At 37.8% G+C, this 22,068-nt stretch overlaps 1 protein-coding gene across 1 annotated transcript in view; it reads left to right on the forward strand.

Moving 5' to 3' along the window:
- LOC126273226 (Down syndrome cell adhesion molecule-like protein Dscam2) overlaps nucleotides 1-22,068 on the forward strand; it is a 376,826-nt gene that overhangs the window by 264,208 nt on the left and 90,550 nt on the right. The window contains exons 22-23 of the mRNA XM_049976769.1: nucleotides 297-455; nucleotides 8,473-8,612. Coding sequence (XP_049832726.1) covers nucleotides 297-455; nucleotides 8,473-8,612 — 299 coding nt within the window. The remainder of the gene's footprint in view (nucleotides 1-296; nucleotides 456-8,472; nucleotides 8,613-22,068) is intronic.

Genomic DNA, 22,068 nt, shown 5'->3' on the forward strand with positions numbered 1-22,068 from the left:
TAGAAAGGAAGAATTGGGGAAGGGGGGGGGGGGGGGGCTACTTAATGATCTGCACTTCTTCTGTATGTTTAGTGGTTGTCCTTAACTTAAAATTGTTTGTATTCCACACAGGATTTTTGATTATGATATTGATATTAAATGTTTGGGAAACATGGAGGCATTATAATTAAATGCAGTGAAAAGAAAAAATTTTGTAAGAAAAATGTAGAGTAATATTAAAAAGTTGGTGAATTTAGTTCAGTGCTTAAGTTATAAATTGAATCTCAGTGCTTAATGTCACAATGTGCTTTTTTCAGAGTCTAATGAACATGATACAGAAGTTGTAACAGACTCATTCAAGACTGCTCTTCAGAGCCTTCAGAAATACACAAATTACAGCATTTCTGTACTAGCCTTTACCAACAGTGGAGATGGAGTAAAAAGTCCACCAGTTTACTGTCGCACAGAAGAAGATGGTAAGTCAAAACTTTAGTAATAGTTTTTGCACATTATTCAGTACATGCAGAGTTGAACAGAATACTACAGTATGCAGCTGGATATTTCACAGGAAAAGGCGCAAAGAGATGAAAGAACAGGGAATTCACCATTTCTAGCTACTAATTCACTGTCTGATTCTATGGTGTAATATCAGTTGTTTTTTCATGGTGTAGCTTGCATGTTGTTTCCATCATTGTACTCAGATGAGAAAATAAGAGACAATTTTTCCTTACCATAGTTCATTTACAATAGAGAGACACTGTAACAACCTTGTGAAATTTCCATGGAAAAGCATTTATGTCAAACTAATTTTTAGTGTAAACATAATCAGTGTATCTTATAAATGGGAATAGTGTAAAATTTGAGAAACTGCCCATTAACTGAGTGTTGGTCTATTTTATTTAGCCAAAATGTAATTTAGAAAAAAGAGTCCAAAGAAACATTTCTTGATAATTTAGTGGAAATATACAGGGTGTACCATAATCATTTTGAAATTGGCAAGTCTCTGCTCCAGTTCTTCGACCGTGTCAACCAGAATTGCATACACTACACCTTTAAAGTGGTGCCTAACACAGAAATCTGTGGAGTTAAAATCAGGTGATTTTGGAGGCTACAGTACGGGTCCTCTTCATTCAGTATTTCTTTGTCCATATTGGCATGTTAGATGTATTCTCAATGTACCAGCGAAATGCGCCGGTGCCCCATCATGCGTGCATGTAGCACATCCTTTTGCATTGCTCTCAGGGAACATTCTCAAGCAATCCTGGAAGATGATGCTACAGAAACTGGAGGTAATACCATCCATTACATTTGTTTCACAACATGTTTGTCACAATAAGATGATGACCTAGTACCCTGACCACACATTCAGTAAGAAATGTCACTGATGTGGAGACTCATGCACAGCTTATAAGGTGGAGTCAGCACGACTCCAAATGTTAGAATTCTGCTAATCAAACACACTATCACAAGAGAACCCTACTTCATTTGTAAACAAAAATATCTTGTTTACACTTTGTTGTTGCATGTACTGTCAAACAAAATACACTCCTGGAAATTGAAATAAGAACACCGTGAATTCATTGTCCCAGGAAGGGGAAACTTTATTGACACATTCCTGGGGTCAGATACATCACACGATCACACTGACAGAACCACAGGCACATAGACACAGGCAAAAGAGCATGCACAATGTCAGCACTAGTACAGTGTATATCCACCTTTTGCAGCAATGCAGGCTGCTATTCTCCCATAGAGACGATCGTAGAGATGCTGGATGTAGTCCTGTGGAACGGCTTGCCATGCCATTTCCACCTGGCGCCTCAGTTGGACCAGCGTTCGTGCTGGACGTGCAGACCGTGTGAGACGACGCTTCATCCAGTCCCAAACATGGTCAATGGGGGACAGATCCGGAGATCTTGCTGGCCGGGGTAGTTGACTTACAACTTCTAGAGCACTTTGGGTGGCACGGGATACATGCGGACGTGCATTGTCCTGTTGGAACAGCAAGTTCCCTTGCCGGTCTAGGAATGGTAGAACGATGGATTCAATGACGATTTGGATGTACCGTGCACTATTCAGTGTCCCCTCGACGATCACCAGAGGTGTACGGCCAGTGTAGGAGATCGCTCCCCACACCATGATGCCGGGTGTTGGCCCTGTGTGCCTCGGTCATATGCAGTCCTGATTGTGGCGCTCACCTGCACGGTGCCAAACACACATACGACCATCATTGGCACCAAGGCAGAAGCGACTCTCAAGGCTGAAGATGACACGTCTCCATTCGTCCCTCCATTCACGCCTGGCGCGACACCACTGGAGGCGGGCTGCACGATGTTGGGGCGTGAGCGGAAGACGGCCTAACAGTGTGCGGGACCGTAGCCCAGCTTCATAGAGACGGTTGCGAATGGTCCTCGCCGATACCCCAGGAGCAACAGTGTCCCTAATTTGCTGGGAAGTGGCGGTGCGGTCCCCTAGGGCACTGCGTAGGATCCTACGGTCTTGGCGTGCATCCATGCGTCGCTGCGGTCCGGTCCCAGGTCGATGGGCACGTGCACCTTCCGCCGACCACTGGCGACAACATCGATGTACTGTGGAGACCTCACGCCCCACGTGTTGAGCAATTTGGCAGTACGTCCACCAGGCCTCCCGCATGCCCACTTTACGCCCTCGCTCAAAGTCCGTCAACTGCACATACGGTTCAAGTCCACGCTGTCGCGGCATGCTACCAGTGTTAAAGACTGCGATGGAGCTCCGTATGCCATGGCAAACTGGCTGACACTGACGGCGGCGGTGCACAAATGCTGCGCAGCTAGCGCCTTTCGACGGCCAACACTGCTGTTCCTGGTGTGTCCGCTGTGCTGTGCGTGTTATCATTGCTTGTACAGCCCTCTCGCAGTGTCCGGAGCAAGTATGGTGGGTCTGGCACACCGGTGTCAATGTGTTCTTTTTTCCATTTCCAGGAGTGTATTAGTCAAGGACCAGAGTCCACCTGACTAAGACAATGAACTTATTGGAGATGTAATAGGTGCAATGCAATGCATTATTCGCCAAACACTACATTATTCTCCAAACACTACTGTGGTTCATTCCAGAAATTTGTGTGTCAAATCTCCATGTAGAGATTCCTGGGGAGTGTTCGATTGTTTCCAGCACAACAGCTTCAAGCCCAGGCATAATTTGCGCAGTTCCCGCTCCTGCAGCATGTGCAAAGCTCCCAGTTTATCAAAGGTGTTGGTGCACCCTTGTAAACGTTTGTTTCTTAGGGTGCCTTCAGGTGGGGTGCGCTTCTTGGTACAAGCATGCAGCCTTCTATGCATTGCTGTTAGTCCCACCATATGTGAAATGCATATCTGTGTACTCCCCAAAATGCTTATATTCCATGTTACCAAAATCATTTACAGCACAACTGACACTTTGCAAACATCTGACATGAGTGGCATTCTGCCTGTGTGTCCATTCAGTTTACAAATCCACATGTTGAAAAAGTAAACAAAGATCACATGGACAAGCATGCCATGTTTACACAGAATCATGTCGGCAGTGGCTGCCAACCACAAAGTTGCAATTACTTGGCAAGCAGTTCATTTGCAGTCTATGCCTACTGAGACTCATTTGCTTTTAGTATTGTGTATTTTCAACTGTTTGTGTTTATGCCATTAGTTATGATATACCCTGTACATACATGAAAGAAAAATTAGTATCAGTCATGGCACAGTGTATTCAGCCAGCAGCATGTAGAAGTTCTTATTGGACCACTGCCCTCATTAGACAGCCTTTTAAACAAGAGTAAATATTTCACAAACTGTCGTAACAACCTTCAAGCACAAACTCAATTTACTTGTTGTTATTGTGGTTTGCAGTCCTGAGACTGGTTTGATGCAGCTCTCCATGCTACTCTCTCCTGTGCAAGCTTCTTCATGTCCCAGTACTTACTGCAACCTACATCCTTCCAAATCTGCTTAGTGTATTCATCTCTTGGTCTCCCTCTATCGTTTTTACCCTCCATGCTGCCCTCCAATGCTAAATTTGTGATCCCTTGATGCCTCAAAACATGTCCTACCAACTGGTCCCTTCTTTTTGTCAAGTTGTGCCACAAACTCCTCTTCTCCCCAATTCTATTCAATACCTCCTCATTAGTTATGTGATCTACCCATCTAATCTTCAGCATTCTTCTGTAGCACCACATTTCGAAAGCTTCTATTCTCTTCTTGTCCAAACTATTTATCATCCATGTTTCACTTCCATACATGGCTACACTCCAAACAAATACTTTCAGAAACGACTTCCTGATACATAAATCTATATTCGATGTTAACAAATTTCTCTTCTTCAGAAACGCTTTCCTTGCCATTGCCAGTCTACATTTTATATCCTCTCTACTTCAACCATCATCAGTTATTTTACTTCCTAAATAGCAAAACTCCTTTACTACTTTAAGTGTCTCATTTCCTAATCTAATTCCCTCAGCATCACCCGATTTAATTTGACTACATTCCATTATCCTCATTTTGCTTTTGTTGATGTTCATCTTACATCCTCCTTTCAAGACACTGTCCATTCCGTTCAACTGCTCTTCCAAGTCCTTTGCTGTCTCTGACAGAATTACAATGTCATCGGTGAACCTCAAAGTTTTTATTTCTTCTCCATGAATTTTAATACCTTCTCCGAATTTTTCTTTTGTTTCCTTTACTGCTTGCTCAATATACAGATTGAATAACATCGGGGGTAGGATACAAACTTGCCTCACTCCCTTCCCAACCACTGCTTCCCTTTCATGCCCCTCGACTCTTATAACTGCCATCTGGTTTCTGTACAAATTGTAAATAGCCTTACGCTCCCTGTATTTCACCCCTGCCACCTTCAGAATTTGAAAGACAGTATTCCAGTTAACATTGTCAAAAGCTTTCTCTAAGTCTACAAATGCTAGAAACGTAGTTTGCCTATTCTTAATCTTTCTTCTAAGATAAGTCATAAGGTTAGTATTGCCTCGCGTGTTCCAACATTTCTGCGGAATCCAAACTGATCTTCCCCAAGGTGCGCTTCTACCAGTTTTTCCATTCGTCTGTTCAGAATTCGCGTTAGTATTTTGCAGCCGTGACTTATTAAACTGACAGTTTGGTAATTTTCACAGCTGTCAACACCTGCTTTCTTTGGGATTGGAATTATTATATTCTTCTTGTAGTCTGAGGATATTTTGCCTGTCTCATACATCTTGCTCACCAGATGGTAGAGTTTTGTCAGGACTGGCTCTCCCAAGGCCGTCAGTAGTTCTAATGGAATGTTGTCTACTCCAGGGCCTTGTTTTGACTCAGGTCTTTCATTGCTCTGTCTAACTCTTCACGCAGTATCTTATCTCCCATTTTGTCTTCATCTACATTCTCTTCCATTTCCATAATATTGTCCTCAAGTACATCGCCCTTGTATAAACCCTCTATATACTCCTTCCACCTTTCCGCCTTCTCTTCTTTTCTTAGAACTGGGTTTCCATCTTAGCTCTTGATATTCATACAAGTGGCTCTGTTTTCTCCAACGGTCTCTTTAATTTTCCTGTAGGCAGTATCTATCTTACCCCTAGTGAGATAATCCTCTACATCCTTACATTTGTCCTCTAGCCATCCCTGCTTAGCCATTTCACACTTCCTGTTGATCTCATTTTTGAGACATTTGTATTCCTTTTTGCCAGCTTCATTTACTGCATTTTTATATTTTCTCCTTTCATCAATTAAATTGAATATTTCTTCTGTTACCCAAGGATTTTTACTAGACCTCGTCTTTTTACCTACTTAATCCTCTGCTGCCTTCACTACTTCATCCCTCAGAGCTACCCATTCTTCTTCTACTGTATTTCTTTTTTTGTAGTTTCTTCAGTTTTAATCTACAGTTCATAACCAATAGATTGTGGTCAGAGTCCACATCTGCACCTGGAAATGTCTTACAATTTAAAACCTGATTCCTAAATCTCTGCCTTACCATTATATAACTATCTGATACCTTTTAGTATCTCCAGGATTCTTCCATGTATACAACCTTCTTTTATGATTCTTGAACCAAGTATTAGCTATGATTAAGTTATGCTCTGTGCAAAATTCTACCAGGTGGCTTCCTCTTTTATTTCTCTTCCCCAATCCCTATTCACCCACTATGTTTCCTTCTCTCCCTTTTCCTACTGACGAATTCCAGTCACCCATGACTATTAAATTTTCGTCTCCCTTCACTACCTGAATAATTTCTTTTATCTCATCATACATTTCCTCAATTTCTTCATCATCTGCAGAGCTAGTTGGCACATAAACTTGTACTACTGTAGTACGCATGGGCTTTGTGTCTATCTTGGCCACAATAATGCATTCACTATGCTGTTTGTAGTAGCTTACTCGCATTCCTATTTTCCTATTCATTATTAAACCTACTCCTGCATTACCCCTATTTGATTTTGTATTTATAATCCTGTATTCACCTGACCAAAAGTCTTGTTCCTCCTGCCACCGAACTTCACTAATTCCCACTATATCTAAGTTTAACCTATCCATTTCCCTTTTTAAATTTTCTAACCTACCTGCCCGATTAAGGGATCTGACATTCCAAGCTTCTATCTGTAGAACCCCAGTTTTCTTTCTCCTGATAACGACGTTCTCTTGAGTAGTCCCCGCCCGGAGATTCGAATGGGGGACTATTTTACCTCCGGAATATTTTACCCAAGAGGACGCCATCATACAGTAAAGCTGCATGCCCTCGGGAAAAATTACGGCTGTAGTTTCCCATTGCTTTCAGCCGTTCGCAGTACCAGCACAGCAAGGCCGTTTTGGTTAATGTTACAAGGCCAGATCAGTCAATCATCCAGACTGTTGCCCCTGCAACTACTGAAAAGGCTGCTGCCCCTCTTCAGGAACCACACGTTTGTCTGGCCTCTCAACAGATACCCCTCCGTTGTGGTTGCACCTATGGTACGGCCATCTGTATCGCTGAGGCACGCAAGCCTCCCCACCAATGGCAAGGTTCATGGTTCATGGGTGGGGCTCAATATACTACAAGCACTTGAAATACACAAATCGACTTCCAAGCCTGCGTAGATGTTAAACAATCAGACAGATAGTAAATACAACAGATTTCCTTACGCATTCAGTAATGAGTGTTTCGTAATACAACAGCATCACAAGAAGCAACGTACACAATTTCCTTATCCCTGTATCAAATTTAAATACACCCTATTATTTCAATCTTAATCCATCTGTGCTGGTATCTCGCCCCCCCCCCCCCTCTCTCCCTCTCTCTCTCACTCTCTCTCTCTCTCTCTCTCTCTCCCCCTCCCTCTCCCTCTCTCTATCTTTCTCATCTATCCCCCCCTTCTCCCTCTCCACCGTCTCCTTCCCTCCCTCCTTCACCCCTTCCCTCCCTCCCTCCCTCCCTCCCCCCCTCTTCACCCTGGTTCCCTCCCTCCCATCATATTCACTTATTCAGTGTCACTTAGTTACATAATTTGTATGCTTAACTAAAGTAATGTAAAGACTTTACAGACTTAACAAGAGTTTTTCTGTATGTTATTAAGCATGTCAATAATCTTGTGTGGAATATGTTACAGTAATTTATTTCTCTCATTTCCCTAGCGTTTTTTCCCCACATTTATTTGACTTCAGTACAGTAACAAAGCCATAGTGATAGTAAATTACAGGAAGTTTACATGACTAATTTTGGTGAAGTTCAGTCACCATTATCAAATGTAACAAGTATTAAATAAGTCTGCTGTTCATTATGAGAACCTGGAATATGAAAAACATCTGACCACAACACCTTTGGTCATGAGAAACAATACTGTGAATTTATCATTTTAAATTAAACCTCACTATGCAGTTTTTTTTTTTTTTTTTCAAGAATATTTGACTTTAGTTCAGTAGTCAAGCAATAGTTGCCATAAACTTTCTGTAATTTACTGCGACTATGGCGTGACTACTGTACTGAAGTCAAATAAATCTGGAAAAAAACTTATGTTTAGTCACATTCCCTAAGACAATCATGTCTAATTATGTAATCTCTAGCATTTCTCACCTGAGATAGTTTACTCATTAGATCTAACAATCAGACATCCTGTTAATGCTAGATGAAAGACTGAAGTAGATGTGACATTCATTATATCTATATGTTCATTGAAAATGAAGCTGTAGCTCTGAAATGTGTTGGACAGTAACTAGAAAATAAAAATATTGTGACTGAAGACAGAATGTTATTAATTAATATATCCTCAACCTAGAAGTTACAGTCATGGACAACCTATGATTTAATGTGTATTAATAACATTAAAACACTCCCACCATTAAATTCACATAGCACTTTTGAGTGTTTTTTTTCTGTAGTAATAAACCAAATTAACATACCTTCATTTGGCATTTTTGCATTAAAATAACTTTTATTGCCACCTTATCAAAAGGTTTACATGTGTTTCATGAAAATTATACAATTTTTGAATGCTGAGGAGAAATGTGTTTGTTTTACTGGCAGTTCCATCTGCACCAGCTGATATTAAAGCAGTGGTGAGCTCATCAAATAAGATCCTTGTCTCATGGTTGCCTCCACAGCGACGCAATGGAAAACTTACTGGTTACACATTTTACATGGGGATTATAGAAGATGGCAAAGAGGTAGGAAATTAAAAACAAAGATATCTGTGGAGTACAGTAAAAACTTTATAAAAGTAATTTGAATAAAAATTCATCATTTATTGCGTAGAATGAAAATTGCAATAATTTTGCATAAAAAGCTACCAAATTTTATGTTAGTAACTGACATGAAGATGTCTCTGATATGAGTAAAAATATCAGTGTAAATGTGAAAATAATTGTGCCATTACTAGAAAATCTCTTTTATCTATAACTTTAAGGTGTAAATCATATTTCATTCTGCATGAATGCATGATGTGAATCAAAAGTAAATAACATTCATTAGCTGATTGTTTAAGAAATAAGACAGAATGCAGAGTAACAATCTGCTCCAACATTAGTGACATTGGCAGATGTTCACAGTCGATAGGACCATGTTTTGCCGTAAGACAACCATATTTGCATGTTGCTTTTTAAAGTCTTTAGTCTGTAAACATAGACTAATTTATCCAGTTTTTTACTTATTTATTTTTTTATTTATTTATTTGCTGTACATGGTAACTAAAAGCTGTATTAAGAGACCAGTTTAAATTACAGTGGATGTCTGTACTAGCAACAGACAGTTACTAAAAAATTAATGTCAGGAGAGAGGCCGATCACCGAAAGAGACAGTAAGTTGCAAATTATAGGGATAGATTACTTTTTTGTGTGAGCTAGCCATACAGAAAACAAATATTCATTGTGAACTATCAAAAATTGCTGAATAACTCTTCAGGTATGTATATTGTTTCTCACATATTTCATCCAACATTGGTTAGTGTTTAATTCCATAAAATCATGCTGGTATTTCTCTAGTTATTATCCACATCTTTCTGTAAGTGATCATTCCACTTGTTTATCTACCTTTCTAAAGGTTTCTGAACTTAGTTGAGTGATGCTATGTTTATGTATTCCAGCCACATTGGTAATTCATATACTATTTTTTTCATGTATTTATTTATTATCCAAGACAGGATACATGGGTGCTTTGTAATCAGCCTCTTGTGTTTGCTTCATGCATTGCCTTTTTGATACCCAAACACATTTCATTCAACATTTCTCCACCTACAGGCGTTTGCTTTGTTTTACAGCTGTTATACAAAGATTTCTGTTTGTTTAAAAGTTCCTTTATAGTGGCCACATGCAATGGAGGATCCCTCCCATCATGAATTGTCGTACTAGGTACATACCAAGATAGTGGTTAGTAACTACTTTTCTAGAACTGACTCACAGTTCCACTACATGGTCCTGCCAGAGCTAAAGGTTTCAACTTCCTCATTGAGTTGCTCCTAGTGCCTTATGCAGTTTACTGAATATATACAGCCAGGGTTGCCACAGGTTCTGGAAATCAGGGAATAACGGAATTTCAAATGTGTTAGGGAAATAGCTGGGAAATTTGGAAAAAAAACCTGGAAAAATCTTATTTTTGTCTCAGTAGATGAAATGGTTTGTTTACTGAGGTGTCACGCATCATCACTGGCTGCTTCTGTACTCTTTCATTACTACTGCTTCTCCCCTTCCTACCACTCCCCTCAGCTTGCATTCAGTTCTGCCACTAGCCTAGCGGCGGCTGATGAGAGGCAGGGAGGCATGAGAAGTGGTTTGTTTGAATCTGATTCTCAGAGACTGTAAACGCAGTCTCTGGATATGGTGGTCATGTGTGCATGAGTTGTCTGAGTGATTGTGTGAATGTACATGTGCTATCATTTTCTGAGTAGAGCTATGTCTGAAAATTTGGTTGTGAAAGTGTGATTGTCTTTTCTACGTGCCTGTCTGCAGCTCAGCAATCATCTTTATTGTGAGTTGCTACCTATCCTCATTATTATTGATTCTCAGAGTATTCGAACAAGTTATCTGTTACATGGATTGATCACTGTGGTCTCATTTCATCGACATGATGCTATCTGTGGCTTGTGAATAGCTAGCCACACAAGTGGATTTCCACAACAAGCCAAAACTACAGACCATTTCTGTGGGCATCTGTAATGGGTCAGACCGGTCGATTTGAAGCCATCTGGTTCCCACTAATGTGCAGACCCTGCTCGTTGGATCTAGTCTCACCGATCTGCCCACTAGCCTGGTCTGTTTGTGTGCAGCGTAATGCTGCGGATTTTCATGGTTTATTCGTGGACCCAGGATGCAGTGCTCCTCAACAGGCTAGAGGCCATGAGTGATGGATTTCAAGAATAGTGACTGTTTCACCACAAATACATAGTACAGTGTGGTGCTTTATAGATGTTTTATTTGTTCAAGTGCATTGTGGCACTTCAAAAGTAGTTTACATGTTAGGAAGTATGGGTGATAAGAAGAAGAAAATTGTGTTAGTCACTGGCAGCTTGTACGCTGTGTCCTCGTATATTTCTCGAAAGAAAAATCACATAATACCTGTAAAATAATAGATATAACAGAATGGATAATAACCGACAACAACAATCATAGTAGAACCAACATTTTATTGGCAGTCATCTACACTGTTAGTTTACACAATTCTTCTCCGCTTTATACACTTCTTTCAGGAGGCTACTTCTTTGTGAGGTTATTTCTGAAATAAGTGAAGGTATTTTAAGTCACCAAATGTGTTTCATTTTACTGAAATAAAATAACATCAGTAGTCTTAATGAAACACACATACCATTTGACTTGCTTTCTCCATCTCAAGCAGTACATTACAAAAGATGTTGATGTTAGTATTTAAGACTTCAGCCCACATCAGGAAATGCCATCAGCTTGCAAGTTTTTTATTAGATATTTCTTCTTTTGCACTAGTGTTTCTTACACCATAGCTGCAGAGGCAGAATGTCAACTTACATCTTAACTTATCCTTGAGATCTCAAAATGTGTCAAGGGAAAATGCTAAAGCTTGTCTGGAAATCAGAAAAATATCAGAGAATTTCACTTGCGAAAACTTATACGCACCCTGACAGCTTTCTACTTGTTTCATTGCCCTTTGTACTTTATTGCTACAGCCAATACCAGTGATGTTCACTGCTAAAAGGAAAAATGTGGACATACTGTAAGAGATCAAGTATGTTTGTTGCCATTAGATCTTATATGTTTCCATCATGAGTGGGCTTTTGAACTATCTGTTCTAAGTAGTTTTTGGATAAAGCATTATAGTATTATTTCATAGGGTGTTCTTGTCACACCCGTGGAGGGGGGGGGGGGAGGAGAATGATTTATCTCAAGTTTTTGGTTTCGTCTAGGTGCGAGCCTGGTGGTCAATAAAAGGACCCAGTTATAAATTTATGCTTGCCCTTGATACTGAGTCTTGCTAAAACAGTCGCACATGCAGCTTCAGTTTTTATCTTTATAGATTTGATTTTCTTGTCTGTTGAAAGTAATACACCATCTCAATTTCCCATTAACCTGTTCTTTCAAAATAAACATAGACTTGCCACAAAAGTTTCAATGCTATCAATTTTATGTTCTGGCCAGATTTCTCTGCCAACCATTATTTGAGCTGCACTACGTTTTAGCAGTGCTTCAAATTCTGGGATATTGTTGCTACTGCTTTAGTAGTTGATTTAATATTTTAGTAGACTCATCTGTGGGAGTCATTCTGCTACAGCTACTATTCATTGACTGGCATGGGGAGTTATCTAATACAACAAAAGCTCTCATGTGTGTTCCATACACATTCAGCTACCTAGTGTAACAAGCCTCTATAATTACTGTACACTTAATATGTGTATTAGAGAGGTCAGGTACAAAATTTCCCTTTCCATACATTCAACTAGAATTGCTGACTCATTTGTCTACAATTACTTCACTTTTATGATAAATTTTTATATTTAACATTCTGCAGTGTCTTTGAAAGTTTGGCTGTCAGCTTTAGGCTCAATTAAATTTCAACTAACATAATATGTCACTGTTTGAGTGTTGTGTTTCTTACTTCAGAATAATATGTGTGCAATCACATGAATACTTATGCCTTTTCTTTTGTGATGAAATTCTTAGCATTCACCTCTCAACAGCTTCTATCAAGAGTTCTTGTTTCACCAGTTTGTTAATGTAGAAAATCTTTACAAATTTTTGGGGTGCTCATTCACTTGTTGGATACACAAATACACACAGCTGGACAAGAAAGATCTACACTGATCAGCAGTCAGAGATATAACTTCCCATGACTACTCTTTTACATGAAGTCAGTTTGTTCCCACTACATTCAGTTTTTTGATGATACGTCCCCACTCACCATTGCTGCTTCATCCCTGTCCGCTACATATGTTTATTTTAATGATGATGTAAATAAAATAGAAAGAAACTTCCACATGGGAAAAATATATTAAAAACAAAGATTCCAAGACTTACCAAGCGGGAAAGCGCCGGCAGACAGGCACATTAACAAAACACACAAACACACACACAGAATTGCTAGCTTTCGCAACTGATGGTTGCTTCTTCAGGAAGGAGAGGGAAAGACGAAAGGATGTGGGTTTTAAGGGAGAGGGTAAGGAGTCATTCCAATCCCGGGAGCGGAAAGACTTCCCTTAGGGGAAAAAAAAGGACAGGTGTACACTCGCAGACGCATACACACACATATCCATCCGCACATATGTTTATTTAAGTTTTCCCTCTTCAGACAGTGGCTCCTCCCAAATAACTTCTCCCACTAGCCTTCAAATCAAATATCCTGGAAGACTCAATTTCAGTTAGATACCAAAATGACTAAAAATAGTGACTCCCAGTTGTTCAGTGATTCCATAACTTCAAGAAATTAGATATTTTCAACTCGTAACTTTCTGTGGAAAGAATTCCATCATCCAGTCAACTATTTAATACAAGTGGTTACTTTAATCTTTCATAATTACACTATGAGTTTCCCCTGATCCAGACTATGTTAACCAGAAAACTAAAAGTCTCCCACAGGCCAGACATTTTGTCTGTGGTCTTGTCTGACCAGAAGACTCTTATGACTCACCCATTACATACCAGAATCTTCTTTCAGACCTGATTCACTACCAAAAATACAAATACGTTCCCATTTAGTATCAATAATTCACAGCTATACCAACTTTCGCATTCCGGTGGAAAAAAAGGGAACCATTCATGTACAGGCAAAGAAGTGAAACTTTTTACCCCCTTTTAACAATAGCTTTGACTTTTTCGAATGGCTATCATAGGCTCTCCTTGTAGCCAGCTTCTCAGCTTCCATCAATAACAGAAAGCAACAATTTTCTGCTTTGCTGAGTGTCACTGTAACATCAAACACACGCATACCTAGACATTATTACTAAAACCTTAATCATTTACTGTTGGTTAGTACTTGAGGTTGTATAATAAACTTAGTTAAGTGACTATTGTCATCCCTAGTAACATGGTGACTCAGATTTAGCCCATCACAGTGCCTCCTCTTCAAACAATCCCATTATAGACCATAACATAATTATTATAACTACCACCCCTTTTCAGTATAGCAGGTGAATAGTACAGCCAACTGGTTGCAACCATGACCATGGTTTCAATGGATTTTAACCATCTTTTTCAAAAGGACTAGGAACATACATATGTGCAACAACATAAATTACAATCAAAGCTCCATGGACCAATATTACATGTCATACAGAAACTACTACTTGCAAAAAATGTAGGCATGTCACAAACAGCATGATATATACCAACATAGGAAAAGTAGTACTTACAAACTTCAAATTAGCAAACAGTCCAGTACAGTGATGTAACATCTCCACATAATGTGTTGACTGAAGGAGAGTGGAGTGTGTGGATACCAGGAAAACAAATCCTAAAGTGTGTGCTCTGATAAATGTGTATCCTTGGTGGCATAACCAGCCAATAACTATAAGCACATTGAAATTAATAACAGAATTACAGAAGTAAATCATGCAACTAAATGAGTATAAAATAAATGCAAAATAAAATGTACTAGCACACATTAGAACCTTTATAGGACCATCAGTACATTATCACAAATAATGATATCTGTGCAAAAGTACATTATTACAAGCACAGTGACAGTAAACAGATTAATATGACCTCCAGTTCATCATCATATAAAAGTAATAATGCCAGTACATAAGCACGAAGAACACTATTAAACAATAATGGGCAAAAATTCATAGGTCTCTGTATAGTAACAAATGTAACAAGAGTGGGTGTCATCACTATCTTAGTACTATATAAACTAATGAACAAAACTGTATGCAGAAAAACTGTGGAACTTTATTTGACTGAAATGAACAACTCGCAAAGGCTACCAGCAGTCATATGAAGATGTTTTTGCAAACAGTATGGGTTTAAAGTCATTGAGTTGCAGCTGGTCATTTAGTAAATTCCCATCTCTGTGCTCTGGATGTGTATAGATATTTAATTGTACCCAAAGGTCCATCCTGGACCCTTTGACATCTCTGTGAAGAATAGCTGTCTTCCAAATTTTTTGGAGTGTGATTGGTGGTCAGTAGATGTTCAGCAAACGTAGAGTTTTGTATGTTTGCTCCTTTCTTTCCTAAAACAAGTTCTTTATATTTTGTCCTCAAAGCTCTGCCTGTTTATCAGTGTAATAGCATGGGCAATTAATTCATAGAAGGAAATGCATATGAATTTCTTATTGTGAGAAAAAGTCATTGCTCAATGTCAAACATTTTTGAGAGGTTTTCTTTCTGAAGATGTAATCTGCCATACCCTGGTCATACCACTTGTTGACTGTGATTGATCCAGTGACATTAAACTCATTTAGTTGGCAATAAAGGCAGGAGTACTTACAAGACGGTGTATAGAGGAATGAGAAAGTTCTAGTTTATGAGCTTTTGGACACATCCAATCAGTGGGGATAATACTGTCTGAATAAGTTCGCTTATGGAAAATTGTGAAACTGAAAGAATCATTTTCTACGGAAATTGTTAAATCAACAAAATTTAGTTCCCCCTTTTTTTTTTTTGAAGTTCTTTCATAATGCAGATTTTCTAATGAAAGTTATTAAGTGAATTGAAAAAAATCTCCAGCTTGTCATCATTATCATCAAAAGCAATGATAATATTGTCAACGTATCTAACATAAAATCAAATTTTTTGATGTAGTTCCAAATTGCAATTGAAGACTGTTCTTCCAAGTATGTTGATGAAGACAGCCAAAATGCCACCAAGTGAACTCCTCCTAGCCAAACAGTAAGGTTGAATATACACTTTTCCTTTGAATGTGAAATACTTATATTCAAGAGCAAATTTCAGTAAACTGATGAGTTCAAAAGTCTCTATTTTACTCATTTTTTATGTTGTAGTATAGTTTCTCTCAAGGAGAGCTGTAGCTCTTCAGGAACATTGGTATAGAGACTGACAATGTCAAATGAGACCAAACTAGTATTAGCTGTGCACTGTAATCTTTACTATTTGTAACAGAAAAGTTTTGTTCAAACACAAACGAATCTTTAATTTTATAATGAAGAGGCCTAGCCAATGTGTATGGACACTACCTATCCCATTCACCAAAGGATGAACCAGATGACACTGTTTGTGAAACTTCAACTGATTTTTGAGTGCAGGTAGCTTCAGATACTTCTTCATAAGCCGTGTTTTTTTTTGAAAATTGGTGAACAAACTCTTTGTGTTAGACAAAACTTGCCAAATATCTTTTTATAGATCCGCAGTTGGATATACTGTAGCCTCAACAATATTATTATCCTCAAAAAACTTTACAGTTTCATCAGTATACCTTTCTTTTTTATTTTTTTTTTATTTTTTTTATTTTTTTATTTATTTTTTTTTACAAGCAATGATAACAATATTATCTTGATCACTTTTGTAAATTAAAGCAGCATTTTCTTTCAGCTTACAATTAATACTTCTTACTAATCCCTGTTCAGCAGAGTAAACATCAGATTGCAGTGGAAGTTCTTTATCTATTATGTTGTTGCATTCATATTCAGTTTTGACTTCATTGACCTTATCCAGCTTAAGAGATTCCTAACCAACTTTAAGATCGACAATAAGGCTACAACTCACAGGCACCTTATTAAGTAAAGGTGGTAGATTGTACTTAAGCCTGTGTGAAAGTAATGTCCATTTTGTTAAGCACTCTATCATAAAACTGATGCTTCACATTGTAGTCAGTTACATTGCCATTGTTAGAAGTGACCCTATTACTGAAATTCAAAAATTTATTTTCATGTATGGTGCTAATTTCATATTTGTCGTTATGAAGCCAATCATTAATAGTATTCCAGATTCAATCAATCTGAAAATTAAAAAGTTCCTTAAAAGATTTAGTTAAAAACAAAAGCAAACAGTAGGCTTCACTATTCAGATATTCACTCTTTTGATGAAGTTGTACTGTCCTATCAGAAATGACTTGCTGACCAGCTGCACATCGCTTCTTATTGTCAAAAGCGTTAGAACATCAGCACCGTTTGTTCCAACAGTGCTACAAACTAGGTGTCATGTCCCTAAGAGGCACAATAATTTGCCATTTGTCTGAACTGCCAACAATTAACAGATGCTTGCCCTTTTGCACATGATTTCTCCTGACACAGGATATAGCAGGTTTCCCAACATTTGAAGCATGTCACACTGTCTCAATTTCAGTTTCAGTGGAAGACAGCACCTCAATACCTGTTGCTAAGGAGTGTGAGTGTAGTATCCTAAGTTCTCCCTTTTCTCCGTGTCCTCTGCACTAGATCTACCACTGACAGTCACAGTTAAGTGAGTATTCGGTGATAGTTCATTTATTTCCTGCAGAGGAGACAGTATCCACAAGACAAGATAATGCTTGAGATCTCTTTGGTATCTTTGGCACACAAGTCTCAAAAATTAGCATAAAATGTCTGTTCGCCACAGCTTTCAATCTCATTGACAGCAGTCAGGACAATTTCTAGCTACTTATGATGAGCAGCTTATTCATCTTTTCCCTGAGAACAGCATTCACAATGAGGCTACATTGTGGCTGGTGCAAAGTTCATTTGAACAGTAAACAAATAGATTAAGTCAACCTTGCCCAACTGCCTCCAGCAATTTAAATATAAAATAATAATAAACAGGAGCATAAAAATAAAAACAACAATAATAACAAGCTCACTGTAAAGGTCTGTTCAAAACATTGGGAATTTTAATGAAACCATGTGAATTAATTTACCAATCAGTTATGCATATGAAAAAGAAACTTCATAGCTACAGAACAAAAATCTCTGTCCATGACCAGAGAATGAGGTTGTAATGTACCCTCTTTCGTCCAGGGTGAAAATCAAATATCAAGCAACAAACTTTCAATTCAATTCATTTGGCTCACACTGGTGCCAACATATTCTCCAGAAATAAACAAATAAAGTTCACATTATAGAATAATATAATAAAAAAGATTTGGGCAAAATTAAATACTACATACAATAATATTAAATTTAAAAAATCATAGATATGAAATTGGAGCACTGACCCTGCAAGGGCAGATGCGACTATAAGGGTGGTATCGCACTCTTCAGTAGTCCGTTACATTACACACCCCCACACCCTCCTCTTGAATTTGTCCCCTTAATCGCCTCATCTGTCAAATTATATCATGGTAATTTTCCTGAAATCATACAACACTTAATTAGTCACATATAAATACATTGGTGTCTCACCCCGGATGCCTCTTCCTTACCATACTGGGTTTGATTACCAGAGTTGACTTACATATTTATATAATGTTTGTACAAATATTTTAGACACTAAAAGTAAGACATAAAAGAGATAAATGTGGTCTTATATCGACTTGGTTTTTACATCAGCTAAAAAGGTTATTTTCAATTTAGTTCAGACATCTACTGAGAAATATGTGGCTATTTTTTTTATGTAAAGAGTATCATTTGAACAATCTCAGTTAAATAAGCATGTCAGCGTCCTCATATCAATAAGTTTTCCATAATGTAATGTAAAATAGCTAAAAAGTGAGAGTTTAGAAATGGCAGTGCAATGGGATCATGTTAACCCAGCCATCATCAGTGGTATCATGCTTCATTTGTACATATGTATAAAATAATTCAAATGTACAAATTCAGAGGTGGCATTGCAATGGGAATCTGTAATCCCCGTCAAATGTAGTGGGAAAATACTTTTCTCACAAATATAAATTAAATAGTAATAAAGTGAATACATGTAAATACTACACAAAGTTTTGTGTTTGTCAGTTCCTGCATGTACTTTATCCTCTAATTCTAATCCACTCCATGCTGACACTCATCCAACCTACCCTTATCTCATATTCTGTGTCTATACAAGATCAATTTCTTTCAGAGTTAGTCAGTAAAACATAAATCTGCGGAGATACAGAGCTCCATCCACATAAAAGTGTTGTTGTTTTCTCAACTGATCAGAACAGAAGCTAGCAATTGCTTGGTCAGGTCAGTTTTTCAATATAAGATAATAAAATAGCAAACACACTTCTAATCCTAAAATTCAAAGAAAATATTAATACATATATATATATGAAAATTCCCTCTACTCATGGCATAGGCAATGTGTAATCATGTAAAGTGTACATCTATGTACAGTGTGTAGTCCTCTCTCCATACCCAGTTCCTTTGTCACATAAAACATGTAGATTAGTTAATTATATTGCAGAATCATCCACCTTCTGCCACCAATACTCAGCCTTCAATCAATCTTGGCCATTTGCACAGGACACAAGACTAAACAGTATGCAGAAGTCCAACCAGAACCAAGGTGCACGGTGTCTATGTGTCTCCATGGGAACCACATAGTATCCACAACTGTGGCAAAACAGGATCACCATCACTATTAGAGTATGAACGCTGGTTCACTCAAGATGAATTGCAGTTTTTCATCCTCATACTTCAACTCACATAGTTTGTAGTAAAGACAGATTACTCTGGTCATAACTTCTCGCAGTCACATATCCATATCGTAGCATATAAGTCACTTCACAAGAGTAAATTTGTGGTTAGTGTAGTTGCCTATGTCATAAGACATGACGTCTACTCCCCATTTCATTAACCCCTACTGAGCTGACCACACAACAAAACCAAAGTTTCATAGCTTTGTGCATAAGTAAGTGAAATAGTCAGCATTTTGATATCTGCAGTTTCAATGTATATCTTCAGTAAGTGATTAATTCCAGATTTCTAATGTCATTTAGAGTGACAGTTTTATCATATATAGACTGCTTTCACAGTTATTTCATAGATCTTAGAATCAAATCTTGACAGAATTACCTAAGTGTTTGTGTATTACAGACACAACATTGTCAGTGGCAAGGTAAGTTTCGAATGAGATGTCTCAGTGGTACAGAACAAACGTCACACCTCCGGAATTTTGACTAAGTAATAACGCAAGGCATAAAGAAATTTAAATATTACATAAAAAGGATTCACGAATAAAATTTTACCACTGAAAAATCTCATCTACTGTTATTTCTCTCCAGTCCTATCATTGTGTTTTTATGTTAGGTATCAGTAAATCAAAATGTACATTTCTAAAGGGTATGGTATCCTATTAAATCCATATATACTTGAGGTAATAGTAGATAAGCCTCACAACAGGCAATGGTACAAATTATTATACTTAAGTACTCATATTTTGTGAGTTATGCCTCAACAAGAAAAACAATGTATAGCGTATATAAGTGTTCTAAAACTATACTTCAGGTAAGTTTCTCACAGAAATGATAATTGTTTCACTGGTTCAAGAGTAAATGCCTGTCCAGGTATCTACTAATGTGCACAGTGCACATGTTTTCAAACAAGATAAGACTAGTGATCTGTCTTGAAGCAACATGGCCCAATACTGCGTTAAAAGTCCATAGTTATTGGACCAGACAAAGTTACGCAATAAAAATGATAATACAAAAGTTAAAACTCCATAAGCATAAACAAGAATAGAAACATGAAAACTTCTCTCCCCAACACAAATACTTAGCATAAGAGTGTGTTGGTCAGTTACTCATAAAGTCTGGTTCATAAAGGATCTTCAGTAACAAAATGTTACAAACAGTTTACACTGTGTATAATAAATATCAATAACAAAGGTATTAAGCATAATGTCTAAATGAATAAGCTCTTTTGAGCACAACATAGACATATTCAAACAGATGAAGTATGGCCTCATCAACTTACACTAACACAATGATACTAAGATTAAAAATCTATATTTTCAAATCACATGAGTATAAAGAAACATTTAAGTTTTGCACTCATCGTGCAAGGAAAGAGCATAAGATATTCATTGTAATAACCATAAATATATACAAAGCAAAATGCAAGATTAAACAGCAAAGATACAGATCAAGACAGAGTCCCAAGTGTTCAAAATTGTGACACTGTAAACTCAGCTTGGACTTTTATAATGCTTCAACTCCGTGATGTTATGTAGACCAAAAAGTTTTCTAGATTCAGGATAGATCAACCTATAGGCATTTGGATGTGGGTTCTCAGATATCACAAATGGTCCTATATAAATATCAAAGAATTTCTTAAGTTCCCCACACAATGATTTTGACTTTTCTACTGTTTTCCCTAGGACTAAATCTCTCACATTAAACTCGCACATTTTCCCCTCTCTTATCATCTCTACTTTTCCTAATTTCCCCTTGCTTTTTCATGTTGTTCCTTACAATCTCCTCTCTTTCTTCTTTTGACAAGCTGTTACATGCTGGAAACTCAATCAATTCACTAATAAGATTTGGTGGCTTATTATCATAAAGTATCTCATGTGGAGAGAATCATGTTGAACTGTGGTGTAAGCTATTCATCACATCTTCAAGTTTGCTAATGTAATGTATCCAAGTGTTGTGGTCAGTATGACAGTAAGTCCTAAATAATCTCCCAATTTCACGCATGTATCTTTCGGCTGGGTTGCTGGATGGGTGATAAGCTGAAATAAGTATGTGGTTGATCTCCTCTCTATATATAATTGTTTCCCAACTTTTGGATGTAAACTGTGATCAGTTGTCACTAAGAATTGCCTTGGGTACACCTACACATTTAAAATAGTCACAGGTAAAACATGAAATAATGTTTTTGCTAGTAGCATTCCTTAATGGGTACAACTTAATAAATTTGGAAAATAAGTCCACCACTACAAAAACATACATAAACCCTCCTCTAGTGGTTGGCAGTCGCCCATACAAGTCAATTGCTACAACATCAAGCTGCTGTTTCGGAAGTATATTTTGCATCTGACCTCTACTCATTTGATTGGTTACCTTGACTCTCTGAAACAAGTCAAAAGTGGAGAAGATTTTCCTCACAGTCCTCGCCATATTGTAAACGAAAATGTTTTCTTGAATCTTTTGTATACATTTTGCTGCCCCACAATGACCATACTTTCATGGGTATATTTTACAAGTAATTTGACAAATTCATATGGCCAACATAACTTCCATACCTCACTATCTTCCTTCATCCTCCGAAATAATATTCCCCTATGAACTTTGTAATATTGCCCTACTTTTTCTTTTCCCTTCTTTCCAATATAACTTTTCACCAGTTTCCACTCTTCATCATGATTCTAAAACCGTC

This window comes from Schistocerca gregaria, chromosome 5 (genome assembly GCF_023897955.1).
Source record: "Schistocerca gregaria isolate iqSchGreg1 chromosome 5, iqSchGreg1.2, whole genome shotgun sequence".
In the NCBI taxonomy this organism is placed as follows: domain Eukaryota; kingdom Metazoa; phylum Arthropoda; class Insecta; order Orthoptera; family Acrididae; genus Schistocerca; species Schistocerca gregaria.